This window comes from Rattus norvegicus, chromosome 14, assembly GCF_036323735.1.
Source record: "Rattus norvegicus strain BN/NHsdMcwi chromosome 14, GRCr8, whole genome shotgun sequence".
NCBI classification, from domain to species: domain Eukaryota; kingdom Metazoa; phylum Chordata; class Mammalia; order Rodentia; family Muridae; genus Rattus; species Rattus norvegicus.
This window is the reverse complement of record NC_086032.1, coordinates 66713774-66737735: the sequence shown is the minus strand read 5'-3', so window position 1 is coordinate 66737735 and position 23962 is coordinate 66713774. Positions and strand designations below refer to the sequence as shown.

Below are 23962 nucleotides of genomic sequence, written 5' to 3'. Positions count from 1 at the left end.
TGTAATTTTAAAGTAACCATTAAAATTGTTTACTATTTTGAAGTTGAGCAAAACTGGCTCAGAGGATAACTGAATTGGTATGCCATCTCTTTACCTCTTTAGTGATGTAGCCATCTTTGTTTATGTCATACAAATTAAATGCCCAGTTCAGTTTTTCTTGTACTGTCCCTCGAAGCAAAATGGAAAGACCTTTGATGAAATCCTAAAAAGCAATAAAAATAGAATTTAGAACTTGGTAAAATTCCCTGCTAAGTGATAGTAGTAAAATTAACAATGCTTGGTGTTTTGAACACATTTCCAAAATTACTACTGTGTTTTCAGTCTTAAGTTCCTCAGGGTTCTTTGTATGAACTATGCCCTAGCCTTTAACATTTTCATCTAATTACATCCCGGGCTAAATTAACCATGGTACTAGAAATTGTACCTTGGTAATAAGTACACACAGAGTGTACACACACACACACACACACACACACACACACACACACACACACACTCACACACACACACACAGTTTTTTTTTAAGAAAAAAGTAATATTCGCTGGTAAGAAATGTAGAGTATCTCTAAGAAACAGAAAGTCTGTAATCATTAATTAGATGAAAAGTTATAATTGACACATAGGCAGTTGTGAAAAAACTGGATCCAGAATGCATGACTCTAATCCTAGCATCGTTTTGTCTTTAATTTCCTATCTGTACAAATGAAGGCAGTATCTAACTCATAAAGATTTTAGGATGGTTGAAAGAATTAAGATATTTTAACAGTCCCTGGAGAGGGCGCTGGGCATGAAAGTCTGTTTTAACTCTCTGGAATGCTCAGCTAATGTTGAAATGGATTTGGTTACAGTGAAAAGGAACCAGGCTAACCAGAGAAAATTCACAAGTATTTGTTGTTATATAAAGTAAAGTCAATATCACAATATGACTGAACTCCAGGATGTTAGTCTCTTGTTAGGGATGAAAAAACAAGGGAAATCTAAAAGTTGCCCTTTGGGTGAACTTGTATTCTATCTCCTTTTCTGCATTCCATCATTTAATAGCTGTTTTCCTGTCCCAGTTTAGTTTTTAAGTAGATTTTTTATTTCTTCAGTGGTGGAGTTGTTGGGGCACTTAGCATGTGGCTCACAAATTAAAATTTATGTACGATGTCTGGTGAAAGTCCTCTTCTTCTGAAATGACTTTAGCTATTTCTATTTCAAGAAAAGCTTGTAACTATATATGACATGTGTGTTTATATACACCCCCCTTTTCTTTATATAGATGGTAGGTTAATACGCTATTCGGCACTTAATTTATCCTTAGTTAGTCAAAGATGAAAGATTGAAAGCAAATCCCTATCTCACCACAAGGACTCTTTTAGTTTGTCTTCTTAGTAAAAGGATATTTCATTTGGATAGGCTTCTATTTTATAGTCTGTACAACAGTAGGAAAGTCCAACACCATCTTTGGCTATAGTGATGGAATGTGGCCTGGACAAAGACAGGACATTTGTGTCACCTCTTTCGCCAAGACCATCAGATCTATGGCTGATACATTATTGAACCCATTCCAAGTCTAAGAGTGATCTTGAAGTTCTTGGACTCTTGGAAGGAATGCTAACAAGATTAGATGTTCTTCCTTGCCTGACAAGAACATTCAATCATGAAGTTCAAGGGCTGCTGAGAGCACCTTGCCAATATCCTGAGCCACCCTTAGTGTAGTCAGAACAATTTCTGGCCTTTTCAGTCCTATGAGCTCATAAATATCACATAACTTCTATTGTCATTAGAGAAAGCACTCTGATTTTCCTGCACACCTTCCTAAGTACTAAACATCTTGAGCAGACTTCCACGGTCTTTTGGCTGGAAATAGGTTCCTGCCCTAACCCTGTGACAGCCCCAGAATAAAACTATCTTATTAAAAATAGCTCGAGCAAAACCATTCCCAACAGGATTACTGTTCTTTATTCTGTGTTATCAAAAGTCCTAAAGGGGAAAGGAGTGGAAACTGCAGCTTACAACTTCAACTTCCCCAGTTTCTGGTAGATGTCCGTGAGAGCTCAGTTTGATGATACTACTTTCCTGGTGTTACTGTTCTTGGTCTTGGAAACCTCATCCAAGGCTACACTTCCGAACAGGAGTCTCTCTACTGAGAAATCCAATTGCCTGCCTTAAAGAGACTTCCTCAATTGATTTCTACTGGAGATTTTTAGAGCACAATTTGGTGATATTTTGATTTTCTTTCCCTATATGTCTCTGTCTCTCCCTGTCTGCCTCTCTCATCCAACTGTCCATCCATCCCTCCTTCCATCCACCCATCCATCCATCTATCCATCCATCCATCCATCCATCCATCCATCCATCCATCCATCCATCATCTATCTCTTATATTTGCTTTGCTATGTACTTGGTAAACATAGTCATTACTAACCAAGACTATGGCTATTGTAGATTCTTCTCTAGATCACAGAGAGCAAGGCCTGCCTTAGTAATTACTTAGTCTTGTACTGTAATGGCCATTCTTTCATCTGGCAGCTCTTTACTCTGTGCCTCAAGGCTGCTTACTATTCCCGGAGCATTCATCTTTCTGACTTCTGCCAGTCAAAGACCACCCTGGCTTCGAGCAACCCATTGGGAGGTGGCTGCAACTAAGTCCTGATGGGAAACATTAAATGGCTCACTAAAGGTTGTGAAGGTGACAGAATCAGCATAGAAAGTCATTAATGCATTTGTATATGCATCGAGTTGTTCTTCCTTGCATGGTTTAAAAAATTCATTAACTTTAAAGGGTTCATTTTTCCCTACCACGTCCTCCCCAAGTAGGTCAGATTTCCATAGTACTTATACTCTTTTTTAAAATATTTGGAAGATGAAATTTCAGGAAGAAATTGACATTACATTTTGTGGAACCAAAGATAGCACTATGTATGCAATTATCTGCTTTTCTATCTATCTATGTACAGATATGTATATATGTTTCACAAGACTTTATCCTATTGAAGAGATAGCTTACTTATTTTGACCAAAACAGTAATATCTTTTAAAATAACTTAGAGTCTTGAGAAGTGATTGAGACTACACTAAACTAAATTAGAATTTCTTTGATTTAATCTCATTGGTGACCTTTAAGCATTTGATAAATGTTAAGCAATATTCATAAATTTGTGTAATACAATTATAAATCTGATACATAATTTTACAAAACTGTTCAAATTGTACTGGAAAATACTGTGAGCACACATAAGTCTAATACCTACTAGTATTAAATACTTCCATTCTCTCTATTCTAACATGTGTATGAACACATATTTATAATAAAAAACATACATATGATCTTAAATACATTATAGATATTGTATATATTTTATAGCATGTGCATGTGTTAAATACTTACGTATCTTTAAAATGATGAAGAATATCATTGTTTTCATTTATATTAGCATTTTAATTTTTTTTTTTATTAACTTGAGTATTTCTTATATACATTTCGAGTGTTATTCCCTTTCCCGGTTTCCGGGCAAACATCCCCCTCCCCCCACCCCTTCCTTATGGGTGTTCCCTTCCCAACCCTCCCCCCATTGCCGCCCTCCCCCCATAGACTAGTTCACTGGGGGTTCAGTCTTAGCAGGACCCAGGGCTTCCCCTTCCACTGGTGCTCTTACTAGGATATTCATTGCTACCTATGGGGTCAGAGTCCAGGGTCAGTCCATGTATAGTCTTTAGGTAGTGGCTTAGTCCCTGGAAGCTCTGGTTGCTTGGCATTGTTGTACTTTTGGGGTCTCGAGCCCCTTCAAGCTCTTCCAGTTCTTTCTCTGATTCCTTCAATAGGGGACCTATTCTCAGTTCAGTGGTTTGCTGCTGGCATTCGCCTCTATATTTGCTGTATTCTGGCTGTGTCTCTCAGGAGCGATCTACATCCGGCTCCTGTCGGTCTGCACTTCTTTGCTTCATCCATCTTGTCTAATTGGGTGGCTGTATATGTATGGGCCACATGTGGGGCAGGCTCTGAATGGGTGTTCCTTCAGTCTCTGTTTTAATCTTTGCCTCTCCCTTCCCTGCCAAGGGTATTCTTTTTCCTCATTTAAAGAAGGAGTGAAGCATTCACATTTTGATCATCCGTCTTGAGTTTCATTTGTTCTAGGGATCTAGGGTAATTCAAGCATTTGGGCTAATAGCCACTTATCAATGAGTGCATACCATGTATGTCTTTCTGTGATTGGGTTAGCTCACTCAGGATGATATTTTCCAGTTCCAACCATTTGCCTACGAATTTCATAAACTCGTTGTTTTTGATAGCTGAGTAATATTCCATTGTGTAGATGTACCACATTTTCTGTATTCATTCCTCTGTTGAAGGGCATCTGGGTTCTTTCCAGTTTCTGGCTATTATAAATAAGGCTGCGATGAACATGGTGGAGCACGTGTCTCTTTTATATGTTGAGGCATCTTTTGGGTATATGCCCAAGAGAGGTATAGCTGGATCCTCAGGCAGTTCAATGTCCAATTTTCTGAGGAACCTCCAGACTGATTTCCAGAATGGTTTTACCAGTCTGCAATCCCACCAACAATGGAGGAGTGTTCCTCTTTCTCCACATCCTCGTCAGCATCTGCTGTCACCTGAGTTTTTGATCTTAGCCAATCGCACTGGTGTGAGGTGAAATCTCAGGGTTGTTTTGATTTGCATTTCCCTTATGACTAAAGATGTTGAACATTTCTTTAGGTGTTTCTCAGCCATTCGGCATTCCTCAGCTGTGAATTCTTTGTTTAGCCCTGAACCCCATTTTTTAATAGGGTTATTTGTTTCCCTGCGGTCTAACTTCTTGAGTTCTTTGTATATTTTGGATATAAGGCCTCTATCTGTTGTAGGATTGGTAAAGATCTTTTCCCAATCTGTTGGTTGCCGTTTTGTCCTAACCACAGTGTCCTTTGCCTTACAGAAGCTTTGAAGTTTTATGAGATCCCATTTGTCAATTCTTGATCTTAGAGCATAAGCCATTGGTGTTTTGTTCAGGAAATTTTTTCCAGTGCCCATGTGTTCCAGATGCTTCCCTAGTTTTTCTTCTATTAGTTTGAGTGTGTCTGGTTTGATGTGGAGGTCCTTGATCCACTTGGACTTAAGCTTTGTACAGGGTGATAGGCATGGATCGATCTGCATTCTTCTACATGTTGCCCTCCAGTTGAACCAGCACCATTTGCTGAAAATGGTATCTTTTTTCCATTGGATGGTTTTGGCTCCTTTGTCAAAAATCAAGTGACCATAGGTGTGTGGGTTCATTTCTGGGTCTTCAATTCTATTCCATTGGTCTATCTGTCTGTCTCTGTACCAATACCATGCAGTTTTTATCACTATTGCTCTGTAATACTGCTTGAGTTCAGGGATAGTGATTCCCCCTGAAGTCCTTTTATTGTTGAGGATAGCTTTAGCTATCCTGGGTTTTTTGTTATTCCAGATGAATTTGCAAATTGTTCTGTCTAACTCTTTGAAGAATTGGATTGGTATTTTGATGGGGATTGCATTGAATCTGTAGATTGCTTTTGGTAAAATGGCCATTTTTACTATATTAATCCTGCCAATCCATGAGCATGGGAGATCTTTCCATCTTCTGAGGTCTTCTTCAATTTCTTTCCTCAGTGTCTTGAAGTTCTTATTGTACAGATCTTTTACTTGCTTGGTTAAAGTCACACCGAGGTACTTTATATTATTTGGGTCTATTATGAAGGGTGTCGTTTCCCTAATTTCTTTCTCGGCTTGTTTCTCTTTTGTATAGAGGAAGGCAACTGATTTATTTGAGTTAATTTTATACCCAGCCACTTTGCTGAAGTTGTTTATCAGCTTTAGTAGTTCTCTGGTGGAACTTTTAGGATCACTTAAATATACTATCATGTCGTCTGCAAATAGTGATATTTTGACCTCTTCTTTTCCAATCTGTATCCCTTTGATCTCCTTTTGTTGTCTGATTGCTCTGGCTAGAACTTCAAGAACTATATTGAATAAGTAGGGAGAGAGTGGGCAGCCTTGTCTAGTCCCTGATTTTAGTGGGATTGCTTCAAGTTTCTCTCCATTTAGTTTAATGTTAGCAACTGGTTTGCTGTATATGGCTTTTACTATGTTTAGGTATGGGCCTTGAATTCCTATTCTTTCCAGGACTTTTATCATGAAGGGGTGTTGAATTTTGTCAAATGCTTTCTCAGCATCTAATGAAATGATCATGTGGTTCTGTTCTTTCAGTTTGTTTACATAATGGATCACGTTGATGGTTTTCCGTATATTAAACCATCCCTGCATGCCTGGGATGAAGCCTACTTGATCATGGTGGATGATTGTTTTGATGTGCTCTTGAATTCGGTTTGCCAGAATTTTATTGAGTATTTTTGCGTCGATATTCATAAGGGAAATTGGTCTGAAGTTCTCTTTCTTTGTTGTGTCTTTGTGTGGTTTAGGTATAAGAGTAATTGTGGCTTCGTAGAAGGAATTCGGTAGGGCTCCATCTGTTTCAATTTTGTGGAATAGTTTGGATAATATTGGTATGAGGTCTTCTATGAAGGTTTGATAGAATTCTGCACTAAACCCGTCTGGACCTGGGCTCTTTTTGGTTGGGAGACATTTAATGACTGCTTCTATTTCCTTAGGAGTTATGGGGTTGTTTAACTGGTTTATCTGTTCCTGATTTAACTTTGATACCTGGTATCTGTCTAGGAAATTGTCCATTTCCTGAAGATTTTCAAATTTTGTTGAATATAGGTTTTTATAGTAAGATCTGATGATTTTTTGAATTTCCTCCGAATCTGTAGTTATGTCTCCCTTTTCATTTCTGATTTTGTTAATTTGGACACACTCTCTGTGTCCTCTCGTTAGTCTGGCTAAGGGTTTATCTATCTTGTTGATTTTCTCAAAGAACCAACTTTTGGTTCTGTTGATTCTTTCTATGGCCCTTTTTGTTTCTACTTGGTTGATTTCAGCTCTGAGTTTGATTATTTCCTGCCTTCTACTCCTCCTGGGTGTATTTGCTTCTTTTTGTTCTAGAGCTTTTAGGTGTGCTGTCAAGCTGCTGACATATGCTCTTTCCTGTTTCTTTCTGCAGGCACTCAGCGCTATGAGTTTTCCTCTTAGCACAGCTTTCATTGTGTCCCATAAGTTTGAGTATGTTGTATCTTCATTTTCATTAAATTCTAAAAAGTTTTTAATTTCTTTCTTTATTTCTTCCTTGACCAGGTTATCATTGAGTAGAGCATTGTTCAATTTCCACGTATATGTGGGCATTCTTCCCTTATTGTTATTGAAGACCAGTTTTAGGCCGTGGTGGTCCGATAGCACGCATGGGATTATTTCTATCTTTCTGTACCTGTTGAGGCCCGTTTTTTGACCAATTATATGGTCAATTTTGGAGAAAGTACCATGAGGAGCTGAGAAGAAGGTATATCCTTTTGCTTTAGGATAGAATGTTCTATAAATATCCGTTAAGTCCATTTGGCTCATGACTTCTCTTAGTCTGTCTACATCACTGTTTAATTTCTGTTTCCATGATCTGTCCATTGATGAGAATGGGGTGTTGAAATCTCCCACTATTATTGTGTGAGGTGCAATGTGTGTTTTGAGCTTTAGTAAGGTTTCTTTTACGTATGTAGGTGCCCTTGTATTTGGGGCATAGATATTTAGGATTGAGAGTTCATCTTGGTTGATTTTTCCTTTGATGAATATGAAGTGTCCTTCCTTATCTTTTTTGATGACTTTTAGTTGGAAATTGATTTTATTTGATATTAGAATGGCTACTCCAGCTTCCTTCTTCTGACCATTTGCTTGGAAAGTTGTTTTCCAGCCTTTCACTCTGAGGTAGTGTCTGTCTTTGTCTCTGAGGTGTGTTTCCTGTAGGCAGCAGAAAGCAGGGTCCTCGTTGCGTATCCAATTTGTTAATCTATGTCTTTTTATTGGGGAGTTGAGGCCATTGATATTGAGAGATATTAAGGAATAGTGATTATTGCTTCCCGTTATATTCATATTTGGATGTGAGGTTATGTTTGTGTGCTTTCATTCTCTTTGTTTTGTTGCCAAGACGATTAGTTTCTTGCTTCTTCTAGGGTATAGCTTGCCTCCTTATGTTGGGCTTTACCATTTATTATCCTTTGTAGTGCTGGATTTGTAGAAAGATATTGTGTAAATTTGGTTTTGTCATGGAATATCTTGGTTTCTCCATCAATGTTAATTGAGAGTTTTGCAGGATACAGTAACCTGGACTGGCATTTGTGTTCTCTTAGGGTCTGTATAACATCAGTCCAGGATCTTCTGGCCTTCATAGTTTCTGGCGAGAAGTCTGGTGTGATTCTGATAGGTCTCCCTTTATATGTTACTTGACCTTTTTCCCTTACTGCTTTTAATATTCTTTCTTTATTTTGTGCGTTTGGTGTTTTGACGATTATATGACGGGAGGTGTTTCTTTTCTGGTCCAATCTATTTGGAGTTCTATAGGCTTCTTGTATGTCTATGGGTATCTCTTTTTTTAGGTTAGGGAAGTTTTCTTCTATGATTTTGTTGAAGATATTTACTGGTCCTTTGAGCTGGGAGTCTTCACTCTCTTCTATACCTATTATCCTTAGGTTTGATCTTCTCATTGAATCCTGGATTTCCTGTATGTTTTGGACCAGTAGCTTTTTCTGCTTTACATTATCTTTGACAGTTGAGTCAATGATTTCTATGGAATCTTCTGCTCCTGAGATTCTCTCTTCTATCTCTTGTATTCTGTTGGTGAAGCTTGTATCTACAGCTCCTTGTCTCTTCTTTTGGTTTTCTATATCCAGGGTTGTTTCCATGTGTTCTTTCTTGATTGCTTCTATTTCCATTTTTAATTCCTTCAACTGTTTGATTGTGTTTTCCTGGAATTCTTTCAGTGATTTTTGCGATTCCTCTCTGTAGGCTTTTACTTGTTTATTAATGTTTTCCTGTGCTTCCCTAAGTGTGTTCATGTCTTTCTTGAAGTCCTCCAGCATCATGATCAAATATGATTTTGAAACTAGATCTTGCTTTTCTGGTGTGTTTGGATATTCCATGTTTGTTTTGGTGGGAGAATTGGGCTCCGATGATGGCATGTAGTCTTGGTTTCTGTTGCTTGGGTTCCTGCGCTTGCCTCTCGCCATCAGATTATCTCTAGTGTTACTTTGTTCTGCTATTTCTGACAGTGGGTAGACTGTCCTATAAGCCTGTGTGTCAGGAGTGCTGTAGACCTGTTTTCCTCTCTTTCAGTCAGTTATGGGGACAGAGTGTTCTGCTTTCGGGCGTGTAGTTTTTCCTCTCTACAGGTCTTCAGCTGTTCCTGTGGGCCTGTGTCTTGAGTTCACCAGGCAGCTTTCTTGCAGCAGAAAATTTGGTCTTACCTGTGGTCCCGAGGCTCAGGTTTGCTCGTGGGGTGCTGCCCAGGGGCTCTCTGCAGCGGCAGCAACCAGGAAGACCTGTGCCGCCCCTTCCGGGAGCTTCAGTGCACCAGGGTTCCAGATGGTCTTTGGCTTTTTCCTCTGGCGTCCGAGATGTGTGTGCAGGGAGCAGTCTCTTCTGGTTTCCCAGGCTTGTCTGCCTCTCTGAAGGTTTAGCTCTCCCTCCCACGGGATTTGGGTGCAGAGAACTGTTTATCCGGTCTGTTTCTTTCAGGTTCCGGCGGTATCTCTGGCAGGGGTCCTGCCGCTCCTGGGCCCTCCCCCACGGGAGCCCAGAGGCCTTATACAGTTTCCTCTTGGGCCAGGGATGTGGGCAGGGGTGAGCAGTGTTGGTGGTCTCTTCTGCTCTGCAGCCTCAGGAGTGCCCACCTGACCAGGCGGTTGGGTCTCTCTCTCACCGGGTCTGGGAGCAGAGAGCTGCTGCGGGCCGGGATCCGCGGGTGTGGGACTTCTGGTAAACACAGAACGTGCCTGGTCCTAGAGAAATTCTGCTTCCGTGTGTCCCAAGCTCACCAGGCAGCTTTCTTGCAGCAGAAAATTTGGTCTTACCTGTGGTCCCGAGGCTCAGGTTTGCTCGTGGGGTGCTGCCCAGGGGCTCTCTAGCATTTTAATTTTTATTAATCATATCATATATTATTTGCTATGTTTAATTTAATATTCCAGGTATTTTTGCTACACTTTTGAAAATCCTTCCTGACATCGTAGAAGTAACTGGATAATTGAGTCATAAAAATATATCATATTTACCAAAAGGAGTAGCTTTATATTTTGATATAATGTAGCCATATGGCTTCTGAACATTTTGAACCACAACAAGAATCACATTTTCAACATTTTTTCAAAATGATTTCTGTTTTCATCTATGTATGTTTTGCCAGCATGTATGTCTGGGTGACACTTGTATGCACTGCCCTTGGAGACCAGCAGAGGGGATTGGGTCCCCTAGATTTGGAGTTACAGATAGTTGAGAACCCCAGATTAGATGTTGGAAACTGAACCCCTGGACCCCTGGAAGATCAAGCAGTGCTCTTCCGAATCGTCTCTGCAGTCCCAAGAATCATGTTTTAAATGACAATCCACCACACACAGAGATACAAACACACATGAATGGAAATGTGATTTTACGCAACCATGGGCCAGAACTTGAAGTTATCATAATAATGCACATTTTTCTCTCACTATTTTTCTACAATGTTATGGGCAGTGAACTCTATTTTCAGTACTGGCATGATTTCAAAGTCTGCGGCATTGTGCAGTGATGGATATAGAGCACTTCATTATTTCCTATTGTTGGATATGTAAATTAATTAAACGGTTTCCTTGTTAGAAACGATCCTGCAGCAAACGTTTCTCTGTGATTCTCACAATTCTTCTTTTCAGGGGGAAGCAGCACCAGTGGGTAAGTGGTCCTGAGACACAGAAGTTCCATGTTATAATGACTAGAGAGTATGCATTTGAGGGGACATCTGGCTCAGCAGGTCTCTGTTGGATGATGCCAGTCGCCTCATGTAGCCTAAGGAATGAATACTATTGTCTTTCCTTTACAGATGGGTGCTCAGGGATGTGACAGCACAGAGCTCGGAGCAGCAGTGCTGGAAACTGAACCAGACATCGGATTCAAATTCCAGGCTTCCTTTCTAGCTTGGAGTGGAGCCAAGGCCTGTGGATTCATGGATATTCATGGAGGCTATCAAGGTAGGAACATGTGCCTCACATCAATTACTGACTGTAGGGAAAGTTGTGAGGGAATGTGAAGGAGAGGCTCCACTCCACTTCGGTTTCTTACTGCCACTGTAGAACGTTTGAAAGTGTGAGCAAATCATAATTCCTTACATGAATGGATAAACAAACAAATAAGAAAATGGTCTAAAAAGTCAGAGAAATGAGGTTCTATATACTTGTGGATATAAATGCTATTAGAAGACAGGAGTGGGTAAAAAGGGCTTTTTGGCAGTTCTTTTTTTTTAACTATAATTTTTTTTTATTAACTTGAGTATTTCTTATTTACATTTCGAGTGTTATTCCCTTTCCCAGTTTCCAGGCAAACATCCCCCTCCCTCCTCCCCTTCCTTATGGGTGTTCCCCTCCCCATCCTCCCCCCCATTGCCGCCCTCCTCCCAACAATCACGTTCACTGGGGGTTCAGTCTTAGCAGGACCCAGGGCTTCCCCTTCCACTGGTGCTCTTACTAGGATATTCATTGCTACCTATGAGGTCAGAGTCCAGGGTCAGTCCATGTATAGTCTTTAGGTAGTGGCTTAGTCCCTGGAAGCTCTGGTTGCTTGGCATTGTTGTACATATGGGGTCTCGAGCCCCTTCAAGCTCTTCCAGTTCTTTCTCTGATTCCTTCAACGGGGTCCTATTCTCAGTTCAGTGGTTTGCTGCTCTATGTCTCATGTTATGACCTCAGACTGAAAGCCACAGATACTGGTTTCAAATCTTGGCCACTGAACAGGTTCTAAGGTGGGACCCCTGACCTTACTAACACAGAAAATCGTGTGACAGGTAATTTTCGATGCATTTAAGTCTCATTAATTGACTTAATGGAGGAAGGTGAAAGGGAAGTAAATTTTCATATTGACCACAACAGAATTGTGTGAGCAACAGTGTAAGTAGGGTCACATTTGCTTTTAATGCAAGATATAATGTAAATACCCATGTGCCCATGTGCTATAAACATGTGTTGTATTCCTTTATTGATGTCTGGAGAAGGAAGGACAGATTCTCCGTGTGGAATTCCAAATGAAATAAGTTACATCCTTTGGTGCCTTTACATTTCATTAATATGCAATGACTTCTTTCTAAAGAGCATCATTTTGCAAATGGGTAGACACTGCATTATGAACTTTGACAAATGCCATTTTAGGCAGGCAGACAAGGTCAGTATCAACAAACATAAATCATTTTGACAGTGTACTCATTCTGTGTGATGAAATACCCTCTCCCCCTGCACTCTCATTTCCCAAGCCCATAACCCCAATTTAATCATGAGAGACCCATCATACAAATCTGAACTGAAGGGCATTTTACCAAATACCTGAACAATGCTTCCTCAAACTTGTCAAGATAGTTACAAGTAAAAGAAGCCTAAGAAACTGTCAGTGCTAACAAGGTCTAAGGGGACATTGTGTCTAAATGAACTGTGGACAGAGCTAAATGAAGTTCTATCCTAAATGGGGCACTGGGTCAGAGAAAGGACATCCAGTAAACCCCAAAGAAATCTGAGTGTAGCATGAAATAATAAGGTATCTGTGTTAGCTCGTTAACTGGAGCACGCATGCCCTATTAACCTCTGGTGTGAGTCACAGTGGAAACTGCATCCCACATGAGATCTCTCTGCTCTCTGCATTTGTATGTTAGTGTGAGACATGGCTAATCCTAAACAATTATTATAAATAAAGAGGAGATTGGTGTTCAGAACATGGGAACAATTACAGATATTTGTTGTCTGCATATTTCTCTTGTCCTGCAGTGCTCTTTTGTTTCTGAGTTGTCTGCATATGAAGGTCTTTACCACAAGGAAGTCACAGGACATGCATTTGGAGATTACAGGAAGTGGAAGAGGAGCACATCTGAACCAGTGGGTGCTGGACCCTTGATCAGAAAGGTGCAGTTTCTAGTGATGAGGTGACAGGAATAGCTAGACAGCATGATGCAGGAGCCCAGTCCTTACAAATCCAAATCCAAATCCAAAGAATTGCCTTATGGCCCAGATGAGGAACCTTCACTATGAGAACGGACGGGGTCTACAGAAATTAGTCATGAACTTGGGGGATGCAACTTACCAGGAAAAGCATTTTTTCCTATTTTTTTCCTTCTGCCTCTGGTGTGCTGACAGGTATTTGGCACATAATAGGCTTGGTGAATATTTTTTAAATGAATAAATTAATGAATGAAATTGAATACTATCTAGGAATGCCTTCAATGAGAGCAGATGCCCCTACGTTGATCAGAAAACAACAATAAAGGGATTCTGTACAAAAAAGTCTCTCTCTGTGCGTGTGTAACCCAAAGAGGAACAAATCTGATAAAAAAGGAATTCTATAGCAATTAGAAACATTGCTTAAAATAATTCCTCCTGACATTTCAAAGGAAATAGCTATGCCATTTAACAAAGTGACAAATAACAATGTTTTTCCATAGACTTAACTGATATTTGAATAAAAATGTTTTTGTCAGCACTGTGAGTAACAGAGCTGTTAGTGTGGGGTAATGTCTGCACTGCAGATCACCAGGGGGGTGCAGCTTATTTCACTGTCCACGTGAATTGAGTGAATTGAGTTGTCTGCAAATAGCATTTCATTTCCGTTCTAACTCATCAATTACCTGTAGTAGCAATTTTACCTATTTCAGAATTATTCTGACAGAAAGAACATTGTAACTCAGCCTCAATACCATGAGCAATCTGGGAAATCCTTAGCCACTTGAATACCTGAAGGTGGTAATGTCTGGAAAAATGGACGGCAGTGGGCTGCCTGACTTGCAAAATCAAAATGTTTGGTTCTTTCTGCGAAAGGGTCCTGGCTCCTGACTGCGACTATGGATTTTTAGAGATGCTGCTAGAAGTGAGTAGGATTCACTCCCATTTCCCACACAATTTTCCAAATGACTTTAAACAAGTCAGTCTTCTAGAGTGCAGGTCCTTGTGTTTGTACAAACCTTTCACTTTCTATTTGATTCATTTCAAAATGATGAACTTAAAAACACATATTGGGAAGAGGGAGAGATGTTGAATGTTAGTACTAAATTTTATTATGGTGAATCCTGTTGTCAAAGCCTGAGTTAAACTAATATGAATATCTATCTTTGTCTGTCTGTCTATCTAAACTCTGTCCTTTTATCTATTTATAACCTATAGTCATCATTATCTATTTATTATCTATTATCTATTTATCTATCAGTCATTAGTTACCAATTTATCCATATCTAGCTATCTCATCTATCCTATCATTATTTATCAGTTTATCTCTTATATGTTATCTGTCAATCATTCATCAATTTATTTATATCATCTATCTAACTTATCTACCATTATTTATCAATTTATTATCTATCTATCTATCTATCTATCTATCTATCTATCTATCTATCATCTAGCTCTATGCATCCTCTGTCCTCTACCATCTAGCTACCTATCTACATATTATCATGCTCTATTACAATAATCAAGGGATCCTAAAAGCATCACCAGTGACTGAATGATAAAAGCTAATTTATCATTTATACACAGTGAAATAAAGTGAAGGGGATTCTGGTTCATCAAAAATCCAGGTTCCATCCAGTGTGGTGGTTCCTGAGGAAGTCTAGTCAGCAACTGACCAATGCAGTTATGGATGTTTGGAACCAACCATCAGACTAAGCTCAGGGACCCTGTTGTGGGGAGCTGTCTGGCAGAAGGACTGGAGGAGTGGAGTGGGGTTTGTAACTCCATTGGAGGAACAACATAGGCTGGCCTGATCACCCAGTTCTCCCAGAGTCTAGACCACCAACCAAGGAGTGTACCCAGAGGGATCCATGACTCCACATCCTTGTGTAGCAGAGGATGGCCTTGTCTGACAACAACGGGAAGGGAGGTCTTTGGTTCCAGAGAGGATTGATGCCCCAGTGTAGGGGGATGCTGGAGCGATGGGGCAGGAGAGTGTGGGTGGGTAGGGGAGCACTCTCATACAGGTAAAGGGGAGGTGGGAGGGCAGATGTGGGATGGGCCATTGGTGGAGAGTATAACCGGGAAGTGGGATATCATTTGAGATGTAAACAAATGGAATGATTAATAAAAAAGAAAAAGAAAAAAAGAAAAAAATCCAAGTTGCTTCTACTGTGCTTCAAGGGCATAGTATTGTGCAATTTCCACAGATGAGCATGGCTGAAATATTATTTCCACCACTTTCTGCCCACAAAACCTCAGTTAGCCTCAGTGCAGGGGATGCTGGGAAAAGCTTAAGCATGAATACATGGACACCAACAGTCAAGAGTTGGTATGGCCTCCTTTATTTTGTTTTGTTGAGCAGATATAATACATTGGATTGTAGTTTCCCATGGACTTTGTTGAAGACATTAATACTGTGCATGTGCTCTGTCTGTACCTATCAACTGTCTATCCGTTTATGTTGTTCTTAAGTATGACGTCTCTTAAGGACAAAATTCAGCTGTGGGGATTTCAGGTGGGAAATATATATGAGACAGGAGAATTAAATGTATGCTGACCACTGTTTGAGGCCAGACAGCCAGAATTTGAATCTTAACTGTTTTATATTCCAACCATGTAACTATGGCAGGATATTTAACTTTGTGACTCCCTTTTCTCCTTTGTTAAATAACCTAGAAGGGTTACAGAAATTAATACTATGTAATTAACTCAGCATAATGCTAAAATAATGAAAGCTAAATAAATATGGGTTTGTATGATCACTGAGTAGCTATTGTTGCTAATATATTGAGCATTTAATTCAGTAAATGCCTACGATAATGAGATAATAATCTGTCATAACATCACAGAGTAGTCATCTGAGCCTTTGCCTGGGTATGTTTAAGGAGTCTAGATTTCTGTGTAATCTAGTGTAATGTGATGCCAAATGCCAGAATTAACTACCTTTATCAGAGAATTCCTGAAGTAATAAATGCTACCGCTAAATTCTAATAAATATTGAACATTTATTTGGTGCTAGGTTCAGAGCCAAACCCGATGCTTCCATTATTACTTTTACACTTGTGTGTTGGCCTGTGAATTTTTCTCACTGCTGGTGTTTTTGCGATATGACTATTATGACCTAGAGGGTTTAAATACTAAATTCTGGGCCCCACAGCCACTTGGTATCAAGGAGATTAGATCATAATCAAACCCAGATCCCCTCAGACTTTTTTATTCTGTTCTTCACATTTAAGCAAATACTGGAAATCTTTCATTTTTTATAATCTTGAAATCAGGGTGATGCTATTAAAAGTATGTTTCCTCCCAAGGCATATCTGTCACCTAGATATCTTCCAGGTGGCAACTTAGTTAAGAAATATAACTGCAGTGGCCTACCTTAAAATTTTATTTTGATTTGCTATTTATCAGCAGTTATGAACTTAGTAGTTCATATTAAAAGTAAAAACATTATACCAACATGCATATCACATGTAACTGTCACAAGTAACCTCCCAAATTAAAATCAACCTTAACCATAACTACCAGTGTTTTGCATAGAAATCATAGAAGCATTGTTAAACATCATCCCACATTATTGACAATAGCATAAATGTACATGCACAATTAAAGGTCTATGAAATATGAATAGCAGGATAGCAAGTTTCTGATACACTTTTTTTTTCAAGTTGTGAAATCTCTAGTAGTTTTTGCCTCTGCCATTCTCTATAACGATAATATTTTTATTAGTTGAACTAGTCTCTCACAGCATGGGTATATGGAAGTTAGGTTAGGTATGTTAGCATTATAGATGAAGTACTGAGGAGATAGTTTCCTAGGAAGTCTAAGCTGCCACTAGAAGTGATATTTGGGGAAATCTGGGACAGCCTTGCACTTCCTTATTGGCCTAGTAACCTCTGCTTCTGCATCCAGGATGCTCACCCTGTCCTGACTTCTTGGTTCACATCTCAATCACTAACATCTTCTACCTTTTCTTTCTTAGGATATTTCTTGATTAAGTTTTGTGAGATGATGTTTGAAATTCCTGGTCCAGATTCTTCAAACCGACAGCCTGAGTTCTTCATGAGGACAGAGTACACACGACAAGGTATTTAGTTGATTCTAGAAATTCTGCCCTAGGACCATTGATTGATACTTTATGAAGATTCACTCTTCTTCCTTCACATAGCACATGTGTTCAGAGTACTGTCTGTGCCAAAATTGTTTTTCCTCATAAACATATCAGATGGTTTACAGTTCTGTCAAGTTCAAGTTTAATAATTTGTATTCATCTCAAAGCTTTTACTGCAGTTCGCTTTGTCATCAGCTCCTGTCTGGACTCTCAGAATGAATAGCTTCTCACTCGCTCCCCGTTTCAGGAGCGTAGCTCACACACAGGAGCAGTCCTGTTGAAATGTCCTCAGGGGTCCTTATCTCTTACAGCACAGTCTTCAACCTCCTTAGTTGGCAGCCTGCCTGAGATGTGGCCCCTGTTTCCTTTCCCAGCTCTCTCTCCTGGCCCATATTCTTACATTCTGTCTTCTAGAAGATCTACAGATGTTTTCTCTTTATTCCCAGGGTGATTGTCTCTACTCAGACTCTGCCTCATGTTTCCCATCTCAACCTGTATTCACTTTATTAGCTTCTGCTAGTTTCTCAAGACAAAATGCATGAAAACCACCGAACAGGCTTTGCTGTTCCAGCCCCTTCTGCCTCTGCTTCATTTTCCCAGCGAGTCCCATTGCAAGCCTCACTCTATCCTCTCACTCGGTTTGATCCTTATTAGAATTTCTGTTCATGTGTGTCGGCTGCACCTTCCTGCACACCCTCAAAATAGAAAATATGTATCCTAAATGTTATCATGCACACTCTTTAGTATCTCTCTGCCTGGCCATCTATCTAACTATCGTATACCTGAGACTGAAATTACAAAATAAGTTAACAAATGATTTATTTGCCTAAAGACTAAATACACTCACTCAGAATGTAAGCAAATCTGTGAACAAAAATTCTCACAATTTTCTTAACAAGAATAGAAGTCACCAACAGCTATTACAAATTCAGATTCCACTTATTCTTTTAGCATCTACAGTTGCTACCTGTGACCTGCTTAGCACCAGATGAATCCTACAAAGACACCACTCTCTCTACCCATAGTAAACGTCTGTCTTTTTCTCTGTCTACTGTCTGTCTGTCTATCATCTCCCACTGTAAGTGTATGTGTATGAGAGAGAAACACATTTTATTCTGATTCCTTCTCATATTACAGATTTCACAAATGTCCCTGCATGCTTTTACTATATAGGTCAGTTGAAAGTTTTAATTTCATTGCAGACTTCTGGGGCTGATGGAGGCAGCATTGTTTTTCTTTATTAGACATCCTGTCTTCTCTACATTTACTAGCTCGCCCACTGAGCTCCCATATATTACATCTGTACTTCCCAGGCCTGCCAGAGGAACTAGCCCATGGTAAGTGCCAGTAAATGTCAGATGAATCATTTACCTTCTTGGATCGTCCCCATGCTGTTGAGGACTGCTGTGTGTGAGAAGCTAGCAAATATTTGAAAGTGCACTAAATATGGCTTGTGATTTGTCCAATTTTGCAAAGATAAGAACAGCTACATGCCAATGTAATATGGGAAAGGAGATGTTCTTGGAATTTTGTAAAATGAGCAAATACTAAACCCTTAACTTTCTGGCTAAAAAGATTTAAATTTCTTTCAGCGTGCCATAAGTCAAATGGTAGTTCAAGGCTTACCTCAAAGCTCACAGCTCCATTGTGGTCCGTGTCGAATGCATTGAAGAGAAAATGTGCATATGTGGTGGAGTCTGAAACATTGAAAAAGGGATATCATTTAGTTGGAGTTTTTAAAGCCTACCCCTTTCTCTTTAATGTGCGCTTTAGTCTCTGCTGCCTACCCTTTTTATGTGGTGAACTGAAACTTAAAATTCATAGAAATGAGCTACATTCTGAGGCCATTGATGACAGGCATTTTCTGTGAGCCTCTGGCTAGGATTAATCTCATCACATGAGATTATAGGTGTTGATCTCAGTCTTGGAATAAGTGCTGGTCCCATGGTGCATATCAGGATTATTAGAGACATGTCTCAACATCGTTTGATGCTTGGCAAAATTTTATCTCCATAAGTAAAGTAGTAAAAACCCAAATAATGCAACAGATGAGTTGGTATCATTAATATTCCTGTCATTATTCGTGCTGTCATTGATTTTACAGCTCAGAGAAGTAGTTTTGCATGTAAAGAGGTTGCCCAAAGTCACATAGTCACGATCTGAGACATGCAAATAGTGAGGCAGGCCCATTGCCTGTTAATTTGGATGGGAACTTAGCAGGCTTCTAGTGGTTAACATGTAGAGCAATGTGTAGACCTGGAGATTCCTGCTTACATTCTACTGCATGCAGTAGGGTACCGCTACCCAGCTTGTGTCCTTGGTGGGATCCAGAGCTCCGAGTAATAAAGACAGAGATGAATGACTTGGTCTGCCCACTTCCGCTGGCTGTAGTCTGAGGTTGCTGACGTCTCTGAAATCTAACCATTCCTCTCCATTTCTTTCCCATGTCTACTCCATTCCTCCCTCTTGCTTTTCCTTTGTCTGTCTAACCTCTGAGCTTTCTTCAGTTCTCATTTTAAAAGTATTTCTCTTTGTTTTCTTTTCTTAATGCCTGGCTTTACTGTCTAAGTGCTTTTGTGCTCAATTCTTGATCAAATTTACATGCTTATGTTAAATACTCCCTCTCCTGGGTTTTAGCCTTTAGTCTTCACCCTACAAAAATGTAACCTTTCAGCTTTTTGCTTCTAGCCCTTTATCTGCTGCCTTAAAGGCTTATTAATTTCTGTTTTGTGACTTTTGATTTTTATTTTTACTCGGATTTCTTATAACTGCTATTCCTTTTTGACATTATGAGTTGGTTTTAAAAGGCTGCCAAGGAACTGAATCTGAATAGCAGGGATGGGTAATTACTTTTCCCAGTGAAAACAAGTACTGTTGCTCCTCTTCTTTCAAAGTTTCTTCAGTCTGTCAGAGGAAATCTAAACTTCTCTCTGCCTGCCCTGTTGGGATTCTGAGCTATTTAGGAATGGTTTCCCTCCATGTTTCATCCAAGTTATTGCTTGTTACCTTGAAAGTCATGCATCTCAAAGCTGACTGCACATACTGCTTCTCAGAATTGATGGCAGCCAATCCCCTCATCCCTCATTGCTGAGTACAGTATACCACAGTGCTGACTTTAATCCTGTGAATTGTGATCTCTCTCTCTCTCTCTGTCTCTCTGTCTCTCTGTCTCTCTGTCTCTCTCTCTGTGCATGTATGTGTGTTGGAGTATTTTCATGCCTCTGTGTGTAGGTTATTTGCACATTTGTGCACAAGGTTTCAACTTTGGGTATCTTCATCTATTACTCTCTGCTTTAGTTTTAAGACAAGGTTTCTCACTGAACATGGAGCAAACGGTTTCAGATAGGCTAGCTAGCCATAAGCCTCTGGGAAACATCTGTGTAGCATCCCCCCATCCCCTGCACTGAGGTAGCAGATGCACTACACCACACCTGGCATTTATGTGAGTGCTGGGAATCTGAGCTCAGTTCTTCGTACTTGGGCAATTGACTAAACCATCTTCTCAGCCCTATTAAGTTTATTTTCAATCAGTTAACCAGGCACCCAAATTGGGAATTGGGTCCATACAATATGTGAAACTGGCAGTATCTAGAGTGATGCCTGTGTGGTATTGATATGATCTAGGAGGAAGTTATTTTAGATATGGGACCAGGGATTTAGTTGCAAGCGACTTAGTGCAATTGTTGGGGAATTTTATTATAGAGTATTGAAGAATTGCCAAACTATTCAAAACATTTTGCACTCAATAATAACTTTGCATGTACTTCTTAAACTCCAAGGAGGTATGAGTTTATGGGTGCCATATTATTGCCAGGGGACAAAAAATAAGTTTTGCATAGTTTATAATGAGCTTAATTAAGTGAATCTCTTGTCATAGTGTTTAGACAAGCAAGGTAAGCATTGCTGTAGCTAAGCAAAATTCATCATGAATAATGGCTCATAACAGACAATGCTTGGGGGTTTTAATTTAAAAAGAAGATGATAGAGGCGAGCGATAATTATTCTTCTCAAATGTGGTCTCATTAATTTCAGTGCTTGATGTGTGGCAATGACAGTCTCAAAGTTTACACTAATGTCTGGTTCAGGGGGCTTCTTGTTTCTCAGTGCACCCTGGCAGGTCTCTTGCAAGTTTAACCAACTTTCCAGTCTACATTTATCATGTAGAGATTTAGCTAATAGAACAGTAAAACTAGAGTGCTTCAATTTGAATGTCAGCTTTTCAAAGACTAATAGTGTGGCCTTGTGCCAGTTAATATTTCTGTGACTCAGTTTTCCCATCCATAAGTAATAGTGATATTAGCATGTGCTACTTAGAACCAGCATGAAGTTTAAATGAGACATTTCCTGTGTTTATAATAGTCTCACGAACCTATTCAATGTTCTGTAAATATTAGCTGTCATTGTCCTAACACTTGGATTCCTACTAGTAGTTTGGTCAAATTTCTTAATTCATAATATCCCAGATTTGAAGAATAAAATGAGTTTCATGGAGTTCTTCCTTCCTACCAAAATTATATTGTATCTGAGTTCAAGCACAAGGTTTAGAAGTAGTCTATTGTATTAGAATATGCAATTCATGGCATTGAACTTCTGCAGACCTGTATGAATAGCACTCTCTGTCAGTAAGTCCTCTAAGACTAGAACTAGAACTTAGTGGTAGAGAACATATTTGCCCCATGAAAAGCTGTGGGTTCAAACACTCCATCCCCTCAAAAATAACAGCAACAATAGTAGGCCAGTTCTAAATTCTCTCTAACTTCACTGAAAATTGGTATCTAGTGGTCTGGAATGAGAAATACATGCATTATATAGTGATTTGTATATTATTTATTATTTAATTTAATTTTTATATCTAGAGCAGTCTTGTGTGTACCTCAATTGCTTTGAGTGTGATGGTTGCCAAATGGATATTTATGGGCATGTTTTCCTGAGTTGAGCTTACTGTGCAGAGATGGTCTAGAAACCTTCATTTTCCCCCAAATGACGTAATGGTTAATGTGCTAAGAGTTACATACTTAATGCTTCTACTGCATACAGATAAACACTGGAATGCGCCAGCAGCATCACTCTCAAGCTTTCCCCCATCTCACTGCTTTCTGCTAGGCATGCTTTAGCTGCCCGCAAAATGCTCTCTTCAATATGACTGTGTTGACATCCATTGAGAACACCAGACAAGCTGTGTTTGGTAAATTATCTCACTGGGCCTTAGCAAGAGCCCGGAAGCTGACACAATGCACATTGTGCAGGTGCTTCTGTTATACAAGACAAAATATTTGTGCAGCACATGGTGAGATGTGGGGATTTATAGGTACTTTATCGTGACTGTTCACACTGCCAGAAACCTGTTGCTCTCAGACTATCAACCTGAATAAATGATGACTCCATGAAAAAAGAAGACAGCTACAATATGAAGCTGCCTGCCATCGGAGATTGCCTTCTTCCTGGGACCATTTTTCCTTTGCAGGCATCACTGTAGGATGTAATTTGCATGCATAATATTAATTTTTAAACGGCAAGTCATCATTCTTAGCACTATCGCATTCTCTTCAACAATGTACCTTTAGATTTATGCATTCAATTAACATGAATAATCAAAGAAATTTTAAGAGCCAGAAAGTGATTCTTTCTGCCTCAGATCCCTTCAGATTTGTGAGAAGAGTGCTTTGCAATGTAGATTTCTCTGTTTAAGTAGATATTCTCTAATGAAAAAAATTCTTTTTTAATTCTTTATTGCATTTTAATGTGGAGTGGAGTGTAAACTAGCATGTAGTCTGCAATAACTTTGATTAAAAAATAAATAATAACAAAGATTTCAGTCTGTTTTTGTTCTCTGATATTTGTACCTTATTATATGTTGGCAGACACAGTACACATGGTCTTTCTATAAAATTGTTGAAATAATTTAGATTTATATTGCATAAACATGGTCAGGTGGTACCAAATATTCTTTTTATTTCTTTCCCTTTCTCTTTCGTTTTAGTCTTGAGAATCAAATTCAGGGCCTTACAAATGTTAGATTGGCTCGGTTTCTTTGATGTACACCCCAAGCTCCCAATTTAATCTTTCAGTAAAGCGTTGACTACAGTGTTACAACTGAGGCATGTGGCGTATTATAGTCAGCTTCAGCTATCAACCTGACACCACCCACGGTCACCTGGGAAGAGAGAACACATGACAGATTGTTCAGGTATTTTCTTAGTTGTTATTTGATACAGGACGAGCTTGTCTACTGTGACTAGTGAGAATCCTGGGAAGATGGGCTGGACTATCGTATATAGGCTAGCCAGTGAACAGTGGAGCAGTGTTCCTTTCTGGTTTTTGCTATAAACTTCTGCCATGTGTTCCTGTCCTGACTTTTCTCAGTGATGAAATATGACCTGGAAATAAGAGAATGAAGTAAACTCTTTTCTCCTAGAGTGTTTTATCATTGTAAGAGAAGGCAAATTAGAATAGGAGGTTATAGCAAACAGCTCCCTGGGCCCTATAGAGTATGTTTCTTCTCTGTACTGAAGTCCTGAAGGGCAGAGTAGTAATTGCAGCATATCTACATACACTGAAAGTCTTCCTTTGTTTTATTGGAATTATAATTATTTAGAGAAAAACACCTTTTCTTAAACTTTCTGTTTTGGTAATAAGTTCACTGAGTTGTCTTAAAATCTGAAGTACTCCAAACTAAATAGATTACAAACCAAACCAAAGAAAATCTAATTTTATATTAAACAACTAATATTTAAGAGTTGGATAGACTTCAGACTGTGTTTTATAATTGTTAGTCAAGATATTGGGAATCATGTGAGATGATAT

General features: G+C 39.3%; 1 protein-coding gene across 7 annotated transcripts in view; it reads right to left on the bottom strand.

Annotated features, from left to right (window-relative positions):
- The window catches only part of Kcnip4 (potassium voltage-gated channel interacting protein 4), a 1150698-nt gene that overhangs the window by 6259 nt on the left and 1120477 nt on the right, over nucleotides 1–23962 (bottom strand). For all 7 annotated transcript variants that reach the window (NM_181365.2, XM_063272886.1, XM_017599089.3 and 4 more), the window contains 2 exon segments: nucleotides 95–202; nucleotides 18785–18855. In NM_181365.2, the coding sequence (NP_852030.1) occupies nucleotides 95–202; nucleotides 18785–18855 (179 nt within the window).